At 41.2% G+C, this 20533-nt stretch overlaps 1 protein-coding gene across 1 annotated transcript; it reads right to left on the reverse strand.

Moving 5' to 3' along the window:
- Nucleotides 1-4867: 4867 nt before the first annotated feature.
- LOC136373290 (zinc finger C4H2 domain-containing protein) lies at nt 4868-18807 on the reverse strand. Its single transcript, XM_066338193.1, has 5 exons — nt 18695-18807; nt 13253-13424; nt 11876-12048; nt 10596-10758; nt 4868-9490 (listed from the first exon to the last, which is right to left on the reverse strand). Exons 1-5 carry the CDS (start codon nt 18745-18747, stop codon nt 9377-9379), a joined length of 675 nt encoding a protein of 224 aa, XP_066194290.1. The 5' UTR covers nt 18748-18807; the 3' UTR covers nt 4868-9376.
- Between the last annotated feature and the right edge of the window lie 1726 nt (nt 18808-20533).

Here is a 20533-nt window from a genome sequence, read left to right on the forward strand (position 1 = left end):
TTGGATCTCTTCAGTGATACAATATATGATCATGATTGTAATAATCATTATTGTAGTAGTAATCTCATACAGGTGCCTTCTGGGAATGATTATCCGGGAAGGAACTCATACCCGGAAGATCATGAAAGCAGTAACCCGAAGTGAAGTAATGGCTCCAACTTCTAGAAGAACTGCTCTCCTGCCGTATGTTGAAACCACAACTTGAAGAATTGAGCATCCTTGCAAAGAAGATTTTTGAAGAATGCTCAAAAGGGGGGAAATGTTACCAAAATATCAGAAAATCATATAGCAGTAGTTATGCTAAGGCTTCTTGGCTAGCATTAGGGCACTAGGCCTTGGGAAGGTAGCCTGGGAATATGTTGGGTCTGTGGAAACAATAATCAAAGGGATTAGCAAAGCATGAAGAACATGCTGAAAGGGAAAACCGTCTTAAAGATAAAGTTTGAAATATTACTAGGAGGGGGTCTAGTGACGGGGGAAGGTAAATTTTGGTAATTAACCTATAGTTTTAAATAAGACAAGCATGTAGAATTTATTACTTTAGAAGTCTGTTACCTAGTAGATGAACGTCATTGCTTTATCAAAGAATTTTTCTGTTTGTCACGTAGTAATCTTTGTAAAAAGGTATAAAAACCTGAGTCTTGATGAGGGTCTTTGGGGAATCCTGATTTGGGACGTTGGTCCCCAGGTCCCCGGGCCCCGAATAAAGCACGACATAAACTGACTCCTTGTTAGTTTGTGTTTTAACTTCGTTCCGGGCAACATTTGGGGTGGTAGTATTGATTTTACAAATACGCAGGGAAATCCTGTTGCTATTTATAACAGCCTGCTTCAGCTAAAAAAGGAAAAATATCAGAAGATGTAGAAAATGTGAAGAGGAAGTACTGCAGAGTGAACCCAGAGGATTGCTTAGAGAGGAAATGACCCAGGCAGTCACTAAGTAAATGCAGCTACCTATTTACAGATGAATTCAAAGAGTTAAAGGAGAAATTCTCAAACAAAATATCCTCAGCAGAGTGTGGATGGCATGAAGATGCACTCAGAAGAAATGTGTCTGAATGAAACCACAGAATTGCCTGAGGTTCGCCCTGGGTGGCAGGGATAAAATAGCCACAGGCGTGGGCATGAATCAGAAGCCACAGGACAAACCCTTCCAGCCTCAGCAGACACTGGTGACGTGGGTACTGTTGTGCCGTGGTCTGGGTGAAGGAATCCCTCTGGCAGCCAGGACATGAGACCTGCCCAGGACCAACCCCAGGGCCCCTTTTCCCAGCATGATCGTGAGGGCGGGTTGAGACATACTTGAAGAACATCCAACAGCTCTGGCCTTCATCCTTCCATCCTTCAACAGGGTCCCATCTTCCTTTTTCTTCCTTTGAAGGCCACTTGCAAGCCCAGTCTGGAGGACCTCCTGGTGGGAAGGTATGGCTCCTTTTTCCAGCTTGTGAAATGGGGACTCACTGGGATCTGCTGGCAGAGTTTGTGTGTGCTGCATACTCTCTGCATGAGAGGTGCACCAGCATCCCCAGCATCTTCAAGGCAGGCCACAAGGCAGCATTTCAATCTCCCAGGATCTACCTCTGCATGACTCTTCTTCCTTTTCTTCTCACCAGATCCTGTGGTTAACTATCTGGAACAGAGAGAAAACAAAAGCCCTTCCTTCCATTCACATCTAGTACCTGTAATTAATGAGCAAAATAACTTCCCTCTTGGCAAGACATCAAGTAAAAAGATTCCCAGCATTGCTCATTAATAAAAAAAATCCCTTGTAATAAATCATAGCCTGTCAGACGTGTTACAGACAACATATCATCAGCTGTTTGGGAGAAGCAAAGGCTGGTGTGACAGTTCAGTGTCCTGTTGGTGGTGACAGTCCCTGTGGTTTGAGTCCCTGACTGCACAACCAGGTCTAGTGGGAGGGAGCAATTTATATCCACTTATGGGAGCTATGAGTCTCGCCCTAGCATGTGTAACTGAAAAGCTTTTACACAGTTGTTGTTCAAATCTAGTGAAAATGTCATTATTGCTTTAAGTTGTTCCCCAGCCGCAGGGAATGAGAAAAGCAGTGATGATGTCACACTGAATTCAAGTTGTAGAAAAAAATCTCAGCTATGGCACTTCTCTGAGTTTCTGTGTGTTGAGGGTTAGGGTTTTTTCATGGAATGTCTTCTTATTTCTTGTCAGGGAGATGGAAAATAGTGATCAAGAGACAAAAGAGTGCCTTGACATACCCTTGAAATGGTTCTAGGGGAGAGAGGGAAGCGGGGTTGTTTTGTCAGTTTCTTAGCTGGGAGTGGTCGCTCTTTGCCTGGCTTAGGAGGGGAGACGGTTGTGGGTTTTGAGTGCTGGATTTCTGCTGCTCAGCGAGAACGCGGTATTCCCACGCTGTTCCCGGGCCCCGGGCGGGCAGTAGGGCCGGCGGGAGGCAGCGGCGGCCATGGACAGCGCCGGCTCCAGCTCGCAGTACTGGGGGTTTCCCTCCGGGCAGCAGCACTGAACGTAAAAAGTGTAAAAGGGGTTAAAAAATGGTAAAAAGTGTACAAAACTCTGGCGCGTGCATGGGCACTGCCAGGTCACGGTGACGCGCACAGTTTTTGTGTTTGATTTCTGGGCTGCAGCACCGCCTTTGATGTGCAGGTGGCAGCCACGAGGCGTTCCGGGGGTGCAGTGCCGCTTTTGGCCTGCGGAAGGCAGCACCAAGCCTCTCTGGCGGCTGCAGTACCGCGGGCTGTCACTAGGTAGCAGCAGCGATCCAGGGCCCAGCCAAGAGCTCATCCTTGCAGTGATACAAAACCTCTGAACACGCGGAGCTATTCCTGTTGCCTTCACAAAGATCGTATTTTCTCCATCTTTCAAACCCTTTATTGTTTCATTTATATAATTTATATGTACAAAAGTTGTATTTGTATTTTCAAGCACCTATGTATCTGTATTTGTACGACCAAAACAAAAAATGTGACCCAGAGACATAAAAAATCTGTCTAAGAACCATGAGTACAGGACCAGAGATGCCATCAGGCCTCACATCTGGGGCTCAGCAGAAACAGGAGGCCATTGTCCGATTCTCTTTGGGCATCACCTGCTGCCCAGGGCTCCGTCACAGCCCCTCACCCAGTGCAAAGGGACAGCAAGGGTGGCCGATAAGGGTTTATTCTGTCACGCTCATGACAAGTTCGTTCAACAAGTTCCTTCACCTGGTAGCCCTGCCACTGTCCCTGCCCACCGGACACCTCAGTGGTTGTGGAGCAGCACTGGTGATTCTGGAGGGGAACTGACAGCTGGTCAGCTCCTGGAGCAATGGGCTGCTGGACAGAGGGGGAGTCCACCAAGAGTGAGCAGCAAGGCCTGTGATGAGGGGAGGAGGAAGAGAGGAAAGAGGAAAGAGGGAAGAGGGAAGAGGAAAGAGGAAAGGGGAAGAGGAAGAGGAAACGAGCTTGGTGGTGGCATTGTACAGGGAAAGCACAAGGCTGGGAATGGGACAGAGAAAAACAGCAAACACAGGGACAAGGAAAAGGAGAGAGGAACAGCAAGTGAGGAGGGAAAAGGGAGTAGAACAGAGATAAAGAACCTTAGAATAATTTAGGTTGGAAAAGAACTTCGAGATCATCAAAGTCCAACCATTAACCTAGCACTGCTAAGTCCACCACTAAACCATTTCACTTGAATAGAATGAAGAAGGGAAGTTAATAAGAGTAAAGTTAGTGAGAGTAAAGCCTGAAGAGCACAATAGAAATTTTTAAGTAGTGGTTTTAAGGAAGGGACAAGCTTTGGTGCTTTTTTTTTTTTTTTTTTTCCTTGAAATATATTAGATGTTTTTTAATGCTATACTTTAATATTAGATTTAGGAAGATCCAGGGCTTTGAAGCTCATTTTACTGCAGAATCTTGCTAAACTCAGGAAAATGTGATGGAAGCTGATGTTAGTTACAGGGAATATTTCAAGGTTAGTTCTTAGGAAGGTATAAATGTGTATTAGCTTTGTGACTACCGTTACAAGTAATGTTACAGCTGAGATTAGGATTAAGGAACTGAAAAAACAGCAGGATGAACATAAATTAAGGCAGGTTTTTTCAAAGTCTGAACAATTCATATTGCTAAACAAAATTAACAGATATCAAAATTATTTCTTTTGTCTTGAATTAGTTATGGTACAAAGGAAGATTGAGGTACTTGTTTGATTTTGTGATTTGTGTTTGAAGACAGTACCTATGTAAGAAAAAAAAAAAAAAAAAAAAGAAGCCCCCACCTCTTATATGTTGGAGTCCAGGGCATTCCTTTGGAACCAATCTCAGGTTCCAGGCTCTGTGTGTCTGTGTGGAGCAGATGGGCATTCTGAATCCAGCTATGCCAATGGATTATGCTGTTTCTCAGAACTGTTTTCATTACCATGCAGTAGGATACCTCCTTTACTAGCAATATACAGCATTTGTGGGCCTTCCTGACAGATTTGGGTTAGGGAGTGCTCCCATAAACTCCAGGTCTGATGAGAGAAGCAACTTCTACCAGGCACTGGTAGATATAAGCACCTGATGGCAAAGCAGGGCTCCTGAAAAAACAGGCATCCTGTACCTTAAGTTGGAGAAGGAAACGTGTTTCTTGCCACTTTCAAATTTAGCTTTAGAAGGCAAAATTGAGAAATCTGGCTGTGTTAAAACCTGTCGCACTATCTCCTTTTCCTTTCTATTTTCTAAAGCTCATTAGAAGGGATCTTTTTTTCCCCATATTTATTTCCATAAAGTATCTATAAAGGTATAATAGAATTGTGCCTAAGTGTATCCTGTATAATCAGAGAGCTGAGTTTTACCACCTGGGCTTCTTAGTAGCATAAGCAAATAACATATGTGAAAATACTCTGCAGGAGGAAAGCATGACATGAAACAAACATTTATTAAAAAAAACTGTACAGACAAATTAAATAGATCTCACACTGTTACTCCTATCAGGCACAGGAATAAAATACTTAAAAAACAGAAGCCAGTGAAAACACCAGATATTGCTAGAATACCTAAATACTAAAATGAAAATGTATGCTGGAGGAATTAGAAAACTGTAAAATAAATGAATAAAGCACTTTTTATTTATTTAAAGTGCTAGTGAAGTCAATTTCTTGAGTAGTATGCTAATTAAAGTAACACATCGATGTCTATTCTTTCAAATTTAGATTATGTAAATTGAAGTCACTGTCAGGTTCAGTCAGGATCCTGTTTATAAAGCTAAGGTTGAATTCAGGAAGTGCAAGTATTTAAATTTGCATTACATTTTCTCTGTAGTTAATGGTGTCCGTGGCACTAAAGTTTGGACAACTGATCCACCCCAGCTTGGGTATGAAAATTTCTATAGCAAAGCATTTAGATACACTACAGTGTTTGCATTCTTTTACTTATGAGCTTAGGATTGATGACAGGGTGAAAGGCTTGGAATTTTATTTGGGTTTTTTTCTGTTTGGTTGCAGAACAGGACTATCTTTTGAGGCAAGTGATGAAACAGGAAAATACCCTGGAAACCATCTATACCAAGAGAATCCAGTTATTTTGTTGTCACTTGGATACCCTTTTAAAAATGGAACGACAAAGACAGGGTTAAACCAGACTTCAGTAATATAAAAGCCTCCTAAGCTTTGAGGAGGGTCTCATTGTGGCTATTCAGAGAATTTGACCCAAATAAGAATAAATTTAAGTGAAGTGAAGAAGTATCCACAAAGACTTTAGATACAAAGAAAGAAGCCATTGTTGCTCCATGAAGCAAAAATGCAGCAGACTTGTGTTAAGAACTGTACTTCAGACAGCTTCCTCTTCTGTCTGAACACCAAGAAATCAATATTTCATAATTATTCCTCCAGTCTCTTGAGAGAGTTGCCTGGGAGAAAAGAGCCTGGGGCTGTCACAAGAAGAGTTCTTCAGTTACACTTCTGTGATTATTCCATGAGACAAAAGAATACTCTTTCCCTATGAAAGACACTGCTTCCCTCCCTGCCCCAAACCCATGGTCCCCTAATACATAATACATATTTTATCTCCTTGAAATGGCTAGAATCATAGAATATCTCAAGTATGAAGGGACTCATAAGGATCATCAAGTCCAACTCCCTGCTCCTCACAGGATTACCTAGCATTAAACTGTATGGTTTAAAGTGTCATCCAGGCACCCCTCAAACCCTGTCAGGCTTGGTGCCTTGGCCACTTCCCTGGGTCACTGGACCAGTGATGGACCACTCTCTCAGAGAAGAACCTTTTCCTGGTGTCCAATCTGAACTTCCCTCAATGCAGCTTCATTCTATTTCCTCATATCCTGTTGCTGGTCATCAGAGGGTGATCAGCACCTCCTCCTCTGCTTCCCCCTTGAGGAAGTTGTAGTCTGTTATGAGGACACCCCTCAGCCCTCTTTTCTCCAAACTGAACAAGCCAAGTGTCCTCAGCTGCTCCTCAGAGGTCTTGTCCTTGAGACCTTTTGCAATCTTGGTCACACATCTCCTCTAGCACACTGTAATAGTCTGATGTCCTTCTTGCATTGAGGCATCTCAAACTTCCCCCAGTGCTCAAGGCCTCACCTTTGCAGTGTAGAGTGAGACAATCAGCTGGTAATGCTGTGCTTGATGTACCCCAATTTGTGGTTGGCCCTTTTGGCAGCCAGGGCACTCTGCTGACTTATCTCCAGTTACATTCACTCTCAGCAATGCATGCTATTCATATGGCAGAACTTTGTAAAGAAAGTAAAAATTTGAAAATACTAGTACAATCGATGCAAACACAGTATGTCATATTCACTTTTTAAAAAAAAAAACCCAAATCCTAACCTTGTAAAACACAAGAGCACATGAGACTAGTTTAAAAAAGTAAAAATGTAAAACTGTTGTACTAAATTAGTAAATGGTGCATCCTTAAGTATACTTCAGTTCAGGGATCTCCCAATAAAGAATGAACCTGGCAAAGTAACAGTGAAGTGAGAACAACTATGACTAACCCTACCTATTTCAGAACTGTAAGTCAAAGTCTCTACAAATCAATCCTTCTATTCACACTACTTCATTGCAGACCATTCACCCACTCCATTGTCACTACGTCTTAAATTTATGTACAACTGCCATCAAAATATGCTGCTCTCATGTATGCACTTTGGGGAAAGTCCACATACTGTCTTTTAACTCTGTGCATTTTCCCTTCAACTCCATAGGAATTGCTCTGAACAGGGAACACAGCATGTGACCACTGTGACATTTAAAACAGTAGAATCCAGTATTTGTGCTACAAAACATTGTAAACAAACAAAACATATGCAAAACACAATATTGGCATTTGGAGCATGAAGTCAGACTCTTCCATTATTGCTATCTCAGAGACCAAATCCCTGTAATTCAGCTAGCAGAATCTGCTCGTCACATAATTTCAGGGGCGGGTGGTCCACATTCTGTCTGCTGTTGATAGATGTTGATTTGACTATGTAACATTAAAATGGGGGAATATCTCCTGAACCTGGCTTAAGTTTTAGGACTATATTCAGTAAATCACTCATGCACTTTGTGGCAGACTTAGGAAATTAATGGTGACATATGTGATTTGGTCAGCAAAATTGCATCATGTGGATTTATTACAGCTGCCAGTATTTGGCAAAGTTCTTGGAGCAGACTTGGGGCTTCCCTGTTCTTCCTACCTACCAAGCCAAATTCTCAATATAACCACTCTAACAGAATAGTAGAGAGAAACCTGGGCTAAAGAGAGAAGAATGTGAACAAGCAGTTCCTGCATCCCGGAGTTAGTGAAAAAAAATATTTAACATTTGAGGTCAATTTAGGCAACAAAGGCGGTCACAAAACTGGGATTAGAGATGAATAAATTTCAAGTGCCAGTTCTGTAAGTGGATCACTGCCATCCTCCCCATTGCAAGAACTGTTGTTACATTACATGAAACAAAGGGAAGATATACAGGGAGTGATCTACTCCAGATGCTTTAGTAAGGGTTCTTTTGGCACACAGGGAGCAAGAAAATAAACCAGCCTGAAGCAAAGCTTATTTGAAAATGACTTACTAAAAGACAAAAAAATAGAAAGTTTTGGTTGAGGGAGGACAATGACACCAAAGTTCGTTGGTTCCGGCGAAATATATAATTTTTAGTTGACACTGTTCCTCGTGCATGTTCCTGAACTTTCCTATGCTCCAGTGGAGGATATGTCTGCCAGATTTTTGGCTGTAGAAACCAGGAACAGAAGACATGCAGAATGGCTGATGTGCAGTCTGTGCACATAGAGATCTGGGATATATCATGCATGTTTCCTAGATAACCACAGTGTTCTGGTCAACCATAGAGCTTAAGAGGACTACTAATGCAGTTCATTTCAGCCTTGATCTTAAGTCAATCAGTCTTTTGACTGCTAAAAATAATAACCTGTTAAGATGTTAAAGCATGGCAAATTACATCACTTTTAGAAATTCATACATAGCCAGCACCTTTCCAAGATTTAAGTCAAGTTTGAGGGAATGGTACAATCAACTTCACTAATCAAAACTCATGTGTGTCTTTAATGCATTGATTTTCTGTATAACAAATTTAATTTTCCCTGAACATTTCCTGTTTAAAAAGAGTTCCACTGGATACCCAAACCTACTCAGTCTTACAAGATTGGAAAACAAATTGTTCTTCAGTGAAACAGACAGTCTGCTATTTCAGTACTTCAAATAGTCTCCTGTTATCAGGAGAAAACAGAATAATCTTTTAGTAACATCTGTTTTTTAAAAACATAAAAGCATTTGTGGTAATTGTGGACATAGGATCTGGATTTAATTAGCATAGCCAGTTTGATAACCAAGATGCCTTGGCAAGAACAAGCAGAGTTTTGAAGATTACAAGATGATTGGATCAAGACTGGTGACAGGAAAAGAAGATTGAATCAATCTCTGCAAGCAAGAGATGTTGTAAAATGCATACGTCTGTTTGTGTGATGTTTAACCTAATCATTGTAGTAAAAAATTACTAGCCTTCCTAGAATGGTATATAAACATTTGTAGCTCAGAGTAAAGAGCAAATTCTGACCACCAGTCAGTCTTCCTGTCTCTCTCTCAATTGTCGATAGGTAATCACATATGGTCAATAGAAATAGCCTGATATTTAGGATACTTGCACAAAGAATTCCAGTTTGTTTAGGAGTACAAAAGATGGAACAATTGAAATGTTAAACTGTAGCACCAGTAATATTTACTTTCCTAAAACCAAATCCTAAAGACTGGAAGGAACTTAGAGCAGGAACATTGTGCTTACATTGCATTTAAATAGAAAACAATGAGACGGTCATACTTGAGTCTGCAATTCAGTAAAGTTCGGGCAAATTTGCCATTCTACTGGAAGAGTACTGGGACGGGTCACACAGCTTGGCAGTCTTCTGGATTTCACTCATCCTGTTTCCTCTTGGGCTTTTTGGGATTCCGAGAGCGGCTCTTTGCTTTGCAGAGTGGACATATGGGCGCATTCCGATGGATTTGTTGGTGACACGACAAACATGCCTGAAATGCAATCGCAGCCTCTTGTTACAAACATCAAAGTGGTGTTGGTACACGGGTTATTGAGTATCACATTCCAAGTTACAGTACAGACAAAAACAAGGCTCCTTGCCTTTAAAGGCAAACTGGTGCTACATTCTACACAGTCTAGGTATGTGGACTGTAATTTCAGGCCAACTGAAAAACAGGAGCATCTCATTGAATTAAAACTACATTTCTGCAGATGTGGTTCATACATGTATCAGTAACTTTAAATTCTATTTTGTGTTAAATGTTACAGTGATGTTTTAAATCTGCCTACTAGCTCACTGAGTCAGAGAAGTTACAGTGATAGCCAACTGCAATGTCACAGAATTGAAGGCAGGAGCAGGTGATTGGATGAATTCCATATATTTAACACAAGGTACAGAACTCTGCCCTTTTGCTCCAGACTAAGCTCTTTAATTTATGTTTGACTGAAGCCTATTACTTGCAGAAAGGCTTTTCAATTGCCTAACTACAGATAGTCAGTATATTACTTTGGGCTGTACCTACATCAGTTTGCCTTCTTAGTGACTCTTTGGAACCTGGGTGGGTTGAATACCCCTATGTAACTACTTAACTCTTCTCACTACATAAGGAGCTGAGTAAAACTGTCACTTAAGTGCCTGTAGTTTTGTTACATTAATCCACATGTTACTCTTGAAGATCCCAAGTGCAGAAGCAATCACCTTTCCTGGTAATTTATACCATTGGTAATTTCCCTCATAAAATATGTATATTGCTTTTAATATGACTCCATATGGCATTAACTAAGAGCCACTACTTTTTCTTTTGCCAAGATTTTTTTCTCTTTCTTACATGCCTTGCTCCCATGTGAAACACAAGAGGAGTGGGAATTGCCTACATCTCTGCTGAGGGTGACTCTTAAGTCCTAAAACATTCTTATCCTTAACCCTTGATGACTGGTGCTACTACTTTAGTCTACTGCTTGATCTTGTTTTGAACCACTGCAAGGAAAATCAGATTCAGGACAAGTAATTTTTCTTTTTCACAAATATTGATCGCTTTCTAAGCATAATGCATTCCAATGACGAAAAAGAAAACCCAGCACATTCCATCTCCTGACCTTCATTGGAGGTGGCTGCTGTCTGAAAGTTGCTGTCTGTCTGGTGTCTTGCTTCCTGGCCACTTGCAGCTGTTGGGCAGCTGCTGCAGCTGCAGCCAGAGACTCTGGGATGGGAGGCTCCTGTGGTTCTGTCTGCCATTCTGCTTTCTGCTTTTCAAAATAGCTAGACAAAAGAATGACAAATAAAAAATATAACCACATTCTGGAGTATTTCATTAGTCTGTAAAGGATAATTGGTGTTAAAATACAGCAGATCACATTTCCCTATCATGTTCCTCCACTAGAGTCAAACTGCCAAATTGCCTACATGTTGGCTAGTTCATAAATAAAATATGTGGTGTTTTCTTCTGCATTTCTACACTTTAGCCAGATTCCAGACCGGATATAAATCAAGTAAGATGAAAAATAGACAATATGTATAGAAGAAAAATAGACAAGAGCTTCAGATGCACCTCTGTCAAATAGCTTTTCTATTTTATTCTGTTAAAAAATAATAACTTTTGTACACAACAGATTAATAAACAGTTTAATACATTATTTTCGGTGTCATGGTGTTCGGAATGTAAAACAATATTTCTATAGAAATATAAAGGAAATCCTGAAAACTGTGTGCCTGTGAAAACTATGTTAATTGTTCTCAGCAATAAGAGAAATATATGCTTATTAAAACATCCCTTGCATTTAAAACTGATCTGTTAAACAAAGGAAACTGTTCTTTGAACAGTAGCTAATTCTGTCACTCTCCCCTGCCTAGGTTATATGTAAAAATGAGACTGTGATTTATTACCCAAATCTATTCCACATGTCAGGGAAACTTGTTGACAGTCACAGGTATTTGGCTAAAAGCCACTGCCATGTGCAGGCAGCAAAAAGTAAAACTGACTAGCAGCAGCACAATCCAACTGAAGAATACTTGGTTTGTATCCCTCTCATGTATTGCCTCCTACTATTGCTTGTTAAACAAGTAATTGTCAGGGAAAAAGAAAAAGATAGAAAAAGCAACATATAGTATAAAACCTAGAAGGCCAACCACCCTTGAATGTTTCCATGTGGTATGTAGAGTTTGAAGCTTGGAATAACCTAAATTTAACTTGGAACAAATTCAGACTGAATGTTATCAAATACACATCTTCCACATCTCTTTTTTGTTAACTTTTGTTTTTCATGCTTACCTCTTGTGTTTCTTTTTTTTCCACCTACCAACAAAATTAAAATGAGAAAATGACCAGTAGAATTGAAAGAAAGCGTAAAGCCAGATAATGTTTGCTTTGGAGACTTACTCAAGGGACAGTTTCTCTTCCTCTTCACATAGGTCTGGCAGCCTCTGCAACCCCAGAGTCATTCTCAGGGCATCTACGTGCTCCTTTAGGGGCTTGTACTCCTCGTGGAGCCGGCGAGTAGATTCCAAGAGCTTGTTAAGATCGTTCTCAGACTGCTTGATAGTGTTCTCCATCTGAAACAGGAGTTTGGGCATGTTTTTAAAGAACTGTTCCTCTCTGACTGAGCAACTGATTGTATCAGAAAGAAGAGATTTTTCTCAGTCAAGTTGGAAGATATTTGAGACAATGCAATAGTAAAGCAAAGACTTAAGGTATTGGGAGGATGAAAAATGGGCAAAGAAGAAGCAACAGAAAGTGACATATGAGATGCATTTTCATTTTAAAAAGGTGCACTCAACCTATAGGACCTTCTGAACAACAGAAAAAGCAGAGACAGGCTACAAATAAAGTTGGCACATGAGGAGCTATGGAAAACTCTCAAGAGACATTAAAAAAGAGCTTAAAGTAGCATAAACTAATGTTCTGTGTTTCTAAGTTCAGAACACTGACTGGCAGAAGTTAAACAAGCTAAGGAAAGGTTTCTGTTTCTCTTACTGCAGCAAGTGGGAAGAGCAGCAGAGAAAGAAAATCTGACTGGAAAAAGAGAGGAGGATGAAACAGAGGCTGAGGTTATGCAGCTGGACAGGGGAGCAGACATTTGAAGTCATAAATAAATGCAGTCTGCACATTCAGTAATTGTACTTTTTTACTTGTTGGAGCTTTTTTCTTCTGGTGCAACACAGAGATACCTTCAGAGCTAAAAACCCCATCTAAGTGCCTTAACATGACATTAAAAAAATGTATTTAAAAAATATATTCCCTATTTAGCCCCTCTAACTGGCTAATCTTACTTTTTTATAAATAGGTTTTTTTCTTATTTGTATTCATTCCGTTCAGGCTGGTGGTTTTTGATGTTTGGTGATTCCACTCTGTGATGAAGGTCAGCTCTTACTATGAACTTAACAAACACTATGTATTTTCTCAAAATCTTAGTCCCACCTAGCTGCCAAAGTTTCTTTTTCTGGGTGCTAAATGAGAAAAGACTAACAGGAAGAGCTGGAGTGGTATCACTGTGGCTACTGATAAAGTCATAGCCACAATAGGCTTGGTTATCTATCCTGTTGGTACAACAGCTTATTATTAAAACATATCCTGCAAAGGGAAAAACAATTATCCTGAGGTAAATTTGCTTTACATTCTCTGTAGAATCCTAGGATAGTGTTGTAAAGTCCACATTATTGAACCAATGATGGTTTACTCGTGTGCACAATTCCACAAGCTGTGGAATGATTCATATCCAGCTATGTCTTAGACTGTCTGAGCTGGGCTGTTGCATACCACATTAATGTCAGCGTGGATCAGTCGCAGCTCCTCCACGTGGGCCATCTTCTCTTGCAGCAGCAGGTCCATCTCCTGTTTATATTCTTTCAGGTGCCTCTCCTCAGACTCCAGGGCTTCAAATTCTGCTTTCAGTCGTGCCTTTATTTTCTCCATCTGCAAAGTCTTATTCCTGAATCCCAGTGATAATTAAAAAGATAGAGAGACAACAGTAAGTCACTGAAACCTATTTTTGTGAGGGGTCAGTTTATATGGAATTAGATAGATGAAAGAAGGCAATAGCAGCAATAGACAAGAATGAGACTTAATGTGTCTGAGAGAAGGTGAGGTACAAGGAGAATACTGAATTCTAATGCCAGCTCTTTTGCTGAGCTTTTCAGAGGTAAGAGAATTCTTGTACTGAATTATGAAATCAATAAAATGTTGCCAGAAAAGCAGGGTCAGTCATTTGGACAATTAATTATGGTTAAGTATTACAAATGTCATAGCTAGTAATATGACCTGGGTTCTTCCCTCTCTCACTTCAGGAATTTATAAAGCTGCAAGAGATAAAAACAGTATCATAAATAACTTCTACAATATGTATTCAGAAGCAGGTGGTTTGGGAAGGGATAATATGAATGAAGGAGATTCAAAACAGAACAATTTAAAAATTCCTGTTTCCTCTCTTGTATTTATGACATGTCCTCATCAGTAAATTCACTCTCATTCTCTTTTATCTCCTCCCAGTCAGAACACTGAGTCTTCAGGTATTTATTTAATTTTATGACTGGGTTATTTCTGTGGAAGTATTTAATGCATATAAATCAGCATGTGCATATATGTTTGGATTGTGGGCATACAATGGATTTACTGAAAGCAGTATTCCCTTGGCAACAAATTATATGTATTTTTCTATAGATACAGATATGGATATAGATATCAGATTCCATATGCTAAATCAGATTCCCACATCCCTTCAAAACCCAGGTAAGCTGCCTTTAATACATTATAGAGATCAACTACACAAATGGGCAAGTTCTTTGATTTTGTTCATGAAGACTTCTTTCCCCTCTGTCTGTAGAATACACGGAATGCATATTAAAGTAAAATCTGCTAAATCTATCAAAAGTGAATCTGTAAACATAGGAAAATCTCATGGTTATTTTGAAAGAAATTCTTCATAGAATGCTGAGATATTAATTTTGAAGAATTAAGGACTTTAGTTAAACTAGATATTGTTGAGGTAGACTTCCCTTTGTTAATAGAAGCCAGATTTAAGGAACTGATAAATCAGGAGGCCTGTCAACTTAATCAGTAGACTCCAAAAATACAATGTGATCATAAATCAGATAGTCTTGAGAAAACAGGATCCAGGTGTCACCAACACTAAAAGGTTAAAAAGTCAAAGCAAGGAAGATCCATCTTACTTCATCATTTTGAGACCCCACACCATAAGAAGGACCACTGACCCATTTCAAAGAACAAACTACGCATGCTTAATTGCTTTTTGGCTAATTACCATACGAAGCGGGGAATGGGATGGACCAGAGTTATGAATATGCATTTGTGTTTTGGGTATTCAACACTCTTGTACATAAAAAGACCCTGTGATCATCTGTAAATTGTGCGTGTGTATTTGGGAGCTATCCTGCACGCTGCCCGGCATCGTAATAAACATACACTTTCTAACTTCAAACTGTTAGAGAGTCCTTGTCCGTTTTAGTTGGATATTGGTATTAGATCAATATCCATTTTTTTTTAATCAATCAATGCAAGCTTCTTTTAAAAGATTTGAGAATTAATAAATAGGTTTATTTGATCAGATTTTGTTAAAGGTGACTCAAAATGGACATCACTGTTTCAAGTAGGACTGGCTTTTTGACACTGATTTTTTTTTAAATTTAAAATACATTCAAGCAACTTTTTTGATACTTCATTGTACACTAAAGCTAAACATCACCTTAGCTCCACCTTATGCCACAAAATAATAGCAAAAATCCATCAAGTGCAGTTTATATATCACCTTTGCATATGTGATCAGAAAACTGAATGCACTGTAAATTTCCAAATACAGGATACCACTCCCACTGAAAAAAATAATTTAATTAAGAGTTACGGTAATTCGACCACACACTGTAGTAGGTCATACTTAGATCTGTTTTCTAAAACAGAGCCTGTGTACCAGTTGAGTAAAAGATCATTGTTCTTATACTGTCACATCTCTTTCTACAAATAGTTTGGGGATACTAGACAGACAAATATTTTTGCTTGATCTTCGTTCACCTTTGTGCTATTGTGTGAAAAAGGCTGAGGCCCATACTCTGCTGCCTAATTCACTTGCTCCATGGATAAAATGTGCTTCTTAGAGGTGCTGTAACCAGCCAGAAGTCCCTGTGATCACCTGGGAACTGTGATTCCTTGCCAGTCCTCTCTCCTCTCTCTCTGATAGCCCCTCTCTGCCTGTCATGTCCCAAAACATTTCTCATTGCTCTGAGGTTTCCCAGTCAGCATGCCTTCCACCTCCCAGCTGCATTCAAAATCACTGTCCTCTCTAATGTGTTTTGGCTTTTGGCTGCACCACTTCCAACTGTTATAAGTGTATATTATAAAATCAGCTTTTTGCAAAATGTGTGTGTCCTGGGTTGTAGTATAGGATGTATTCTATCACCATCTTCATGAACTGATGAATCCATGTGTTGGAGCAGTGCTCTTCCAAACCCCCCCTCCCTCTGTGTGCCTTCTGTTAATGCCCCATCAATGCCTTGTGCATGATTCATAGATAACTCCCTCCGGGAATTATCTCTCTTTAATGGGCCATCAAGGACCTCCTGTATGACTCAGCATCCCATTGTGAGATGCTCCGCCCACGGGGAGGAGCCAATCATTCTCACCTGGATATAAGCTGGGATTTGGGACAGTAGAAGCAGTCCTTACCTGCTGGGTTCCTAGAGGATCAGAATTACCAGACCTTTCTATGAGATCAGTGCTTCAGGAAGACCACCTCACCTGGACTGCTTCCATCACCCTGCTCAGGTTGTATTCTGACTCTGTCAGTGGTCTTTTGTATGATTGCATTTGTTTTATTTTACCTTTTTTTCCCTTTTCTTTTCATTAAATTGTATTTCTGACTTGGAGCCTCTCACTCGTTTTACTTTCAAACCACTACAGTGTGCTATATGATTAATAACTTTGTAGTAAAGATATAAGTTTTTATTTCTGCTATTAGTAAAAAAAATTAAGCATAGTAGTAGCAGTTAATATAGTATGCTTAAACTGTCTGTTTAGCCAAGATAACATCCAATGAACATGTAAAGAAGACCCTGCTATTGATATACCAACTATCAGCATTTACCATCTAAAAAAAGTATAGACCATGGCCCAAACTGAAGGTAATAATGAAGACACAGCCAAGAAACACACATGCTCTAAAAAGGCAGACCCAAAGAAAGACCATGCAAAACAGTTCCTAGAATACAAAAACTAGTTTATGAAAAAAATATGAATTTTCAAGACTGATGCAATAGAAAGAGTATTTAAAGAAGGCCTCTAAAATAGGAAGTTGTAGACTTGGCTGAGCACCAAGTCACCCAGCCAGTCATACTTCCTTTTTGCTTTATCTGTTTCCTAATTGTCTTATTCTTTTTATTATTAAACCTATTTCTTAAAATTTAACAAGAAGCGAACTCTGTTTTTCACTCAACTGAACAGACAGCTCGGGCCTAATCCTGAAAATCGGTGCCCTAAGCCAAGGGCTGGAAATGCCCTACCTAAAGTTATGAAAAATGTTCCTGATGCGGGCACGTGCTGTACCCTGCCTGGCTTTTTATGAGCCCCCTCTTCCAAAGCACCCTGCAACTCACCCTATAAAGGACGCTATATACGAATTCCTGGTGTTTTGCACTGCGTGAACCGCAGCCCGAGGCAGCTCCGGCCTTGTGGCAGGAGGGGACTGCAGAAACAGCCCTGGTCCGGTGTGTCCCCATCCTCAGGCGCCCCAGGCTGCGCCAGAAGCAGCGGGGTAGGAGAACTTCGCGGGATTCCCTCGGTCGCTCCCCGCCTTGGGCCGAAGGGAAGGGCAGGGCAGAGAAGACGCTGAGGCTGGGCCCCTCCCCTCGCATCACCCGCACGGATCCACCGCTCCCCGGCGGGCCCTAACGCTGCTCTCCGCGGGGGATGGATGTGAAATGAATGAAATGTAAGAAATTCCCTTTTTTGACACAGTCTGTCATTTGTTAAGAAAGTTATGCTGTTTAAAATGTTATGCCAGTTGTAACCTAAGAAAGTTATGCTGTTTGTACCAAAATTTGTACCCTCAAAACTTTATTCCAAGTTGTATACCCCCTCTAAAAACCCGGGTTCCCTTCCCCTTCCGTCGGGCTAGGCTGTCCCCATTCCCCACCAGCTCCTCGAACTGCTGGCCCCGCCTAATAGGAAAATCCAAGGACTTCCATGGTGCATCGCTCCAAACCGAAGTGCAGTTGCCGGCAAGCGGACCCAAAATCCGGGACCCGGCACAAAATCCAGATAAAAGGGAGACACTACAACACCGAGAAGACCCTCAGCTACCTAGAAACCGAATTCTACTTCTGCCGCCTTGCCATAACCAAAAGAGACTGGGAAGAAGTGACGCCCCTAGACCACACGAGCCCAGTTGAGTTCCTGGGGATTCGCGCGAGGCCGGAACTCCCGACTCTGCTGCGGCGAGAGCAGCAGATTCGCCTGACACCTGATCCTCAGTGGTGACAGGAGCGAGAACGGCGACAGGAGCAGCGGCGGCGCAGGCGACCCCTCGAGTTCCCCCTTGAAAGAGCTGACTAATAAAGGCTTTTCAAAGGAGCAGGTCTCCTGGCCCGTTTATAATGGATGGATGGATGGATGGATGGATGGCTGTCCTGCACGCCAGTGGGGCTCTGTCGGTGCCTGCAGCGCTGCTCAGCCCTGTCCTGCCCGAGGGCACGTCCGCCCTCGGATTTGGAACTCTGCTTTCCTTACCATCCCCCCTTCCTTTTCAGCCCGACAAGGCTCCTGCCCGGGAGTGAATGGGGCAAAATAACAGACTCAGAGCCTCATGAATATGAAATACTAATTCAAAGGACTTTAAAGCAAACAAACAAACCAAAACCGTACGACACCCGCGGCCCGACACCACTTCCCCCAGCTGCGGTGGGGCTGCTCAGTCCTTCCCACCCGCGCACTCCGCCTTCTCGTGTTATCACTCAGGGCTGGTGCTCTGGAAATGCACGACCATTACCGCCCTCCAATACGCATTCCAGCGGTGATTCCCAGCGGCAGATGCTCTCTCCCTGCTTAGAAAAATGTATTTTGAGCTCTCATCGTAAACCCAGCGGTAGTTGTCTTTCCCTCAGGAGCACAATAGCTACTTTCAGATCGATGAAACTCCTCCGCTCCCCTGAGGAAAAAGCTGTTTCATGTAACCGATGGGGCACAAAGCAAACGTACCTGATCTCCTTGATGCTCTCGAGTTTGCACATTATTTCTTGGTCATCTGCCATGCTTTTTACTCCCGATTTACACCTCCCATGAAACGTGCAAAATGACAGGGGGAAAAAAAACTCCAAAACCAAACCAAACAAAAAAAAAAAAAAAATACAATAGACACGATGTAGTCACTCCCTCCTCTCATGGGCTCTGAGCCTGTGTGGCAGACTCTAGTGGGAGCTGTGGGACTTGGAGTCCAGATTCCTATTGCTGCCCAGGCAGAGAGGCTGCAAAACGACTACAACACCCACAAGGCAGAGCAAAGCTCGCCTGCCCTTCTTCCTGCAACTACATTTTAAATTAATCTGTGACACCTCATTATGCCAAAGGTTGTTAGCAGCGCAAAAAGAACAGAAAGCTTCCTTCTGAGATCTGTGCGATGTTTAGCATGTCGTTAAAATATGCACTAAAAGGCGGTTGATGGGTTCATGATTTTGATTAAAAGCTTTGACAAAAAGGCATGCTGTATTCATTACTACTACAACGCTGTTTTCTCCTGGATGCTCTGAGTTTTCTACTGAATGTTCTAATTGCTCACCAAATCAAATTTTTGCAATTTTCTGGAACAGATAATGAATAAGCAGCAGTTGTGAATAGAAGATGTTCTAGTTACTTACTCCATTATTTAAGGACTTTTCCCTATATTGTTGTATTCTTCAAATAAAGAAAAAGGCAGATGAAGGAAAACAGTGATAGGACCAGCACCCTCTTCATCACGGTACATCTTTTGTAAAGAAATTAGAACAGAAAAGCTGCTATCCTCTTGCAATTTGAGTCAATTACAAACTTTTGCTGCCTTAAAAATTGAAGATTGCAGGATTCAGCCAAGTGAACTGTACGCTCAAAGGGGGCAGGCTTCTTTGATGCATGATTTAAATAGATGAACTAATTGGTTTGAAGGGGTAAAAGAAAAGTAAGCTACAGTCAGCCAGTTCTTTATATGATCTGAAATCACTGCACTGATATGTATTATTTATTCTGGTGCTATTTATAAACTTTGATATGTGGGATCCAAATAATGATCAGTTTTTCCCAGCATGTGGACTGAATTTTTCAAAGAAAGCTAAGGGACTTAGGACTAAACTGACACTGAAAAAATATTTCAACTGATCCTGAAAACTTCAACCTTGTTGTTATTCGATCCAAAAGCTAACAGGCAAATAGATTTCAAAACAAGTTGCAGTATTATGCAGAAGGAAACCAAGGCTAAAATACTCCCCTACTTCATTGAGCACAGGACTGAATTTTTTGTGCAAAAATCCCCAGCTGCTTCCATTTAACAGCCTGTCACGATCCGCTAATGCAAGCGGGGCTCGTGATGGTTCGTTAACTGATCTCAGAGTGCAAAAAACAACACAGAGGGGATTTCAGTATTCATCAAAAGAAATGCACCTTTATTAGTGCCAACATCAAATGCGATAGAAGGATTTGAAGGGAAACAAAGGATAGCGAGAAAAGAGACAGAGAGGGTGGGTATAGCTACCAACAGAGAGACAAAATCCTCGTGGTCCAGCCAATAGATCCGTCTTCTTCCGTGGGGAGATCTCAAAGTCGTTGGTTAACTTAGGGGTCCTTATAGTCCTTTCCAAAGCGACAGGCAGTTGGCCAGAAGGTGGGGAAATCTTTACAGTGTGTTTGTTTCCAGAACTCGGAACTGGTCAGCCGTCAGCAGGTACAGTGTTAACTCAGAACGGTACAGCTGTCATCAAGTGCAGTCAATTCACCGTGACTTGCCCATTGTTTCGGCTCAGGTTCTGATGTTCCGATGGAAATGCGTGCCAGGTTTTTCCATTGAACCCA

The sequence above is a fragment of the Sylvia atricapilla genome, chromosome W (assembly GCF_009819655.1).
Source record: "Sylvia atricapilla isolate bSylAtr1 chromosome W, bSylAtr1.pri, whole genome shotgun sequence".
Taxonomy (NCBI): domain Eukaryota; kingdom Metazoa; phylum Chordata; class Aves; order Passeriformes; family Sylviidae; genus Sylvia; species Sylvia atricapilla.

What these genes read in the sequence shown, in the direction of transcription:
- LOC136373290 (XM_066338193.1), bottom strand. Translation starts at nt 18,747, where the DNA reads ATGGCAGATGACCAAGAAATAATGTGCAAACTCGAGAGCATCAAGGAG. An exon ending in TCCACGCTGACATTAATGTG is followed by an intron (nt 12,049 to 13,252) that starts GTATGCAACAGC and finishes CTCCTGTTTCAG; the next exon opens with ATGGAGAACACTATCAAGCA. An exon ending in GAAGAGAAACTGTCCCTTGA is followed by an intron (nt 10,759 to 11,875) that starts GTAAGTCTCCAA and finishes TCTTTTGTCTAG; the next exon opens with CTATTTTGAAAAGCAGAAAG.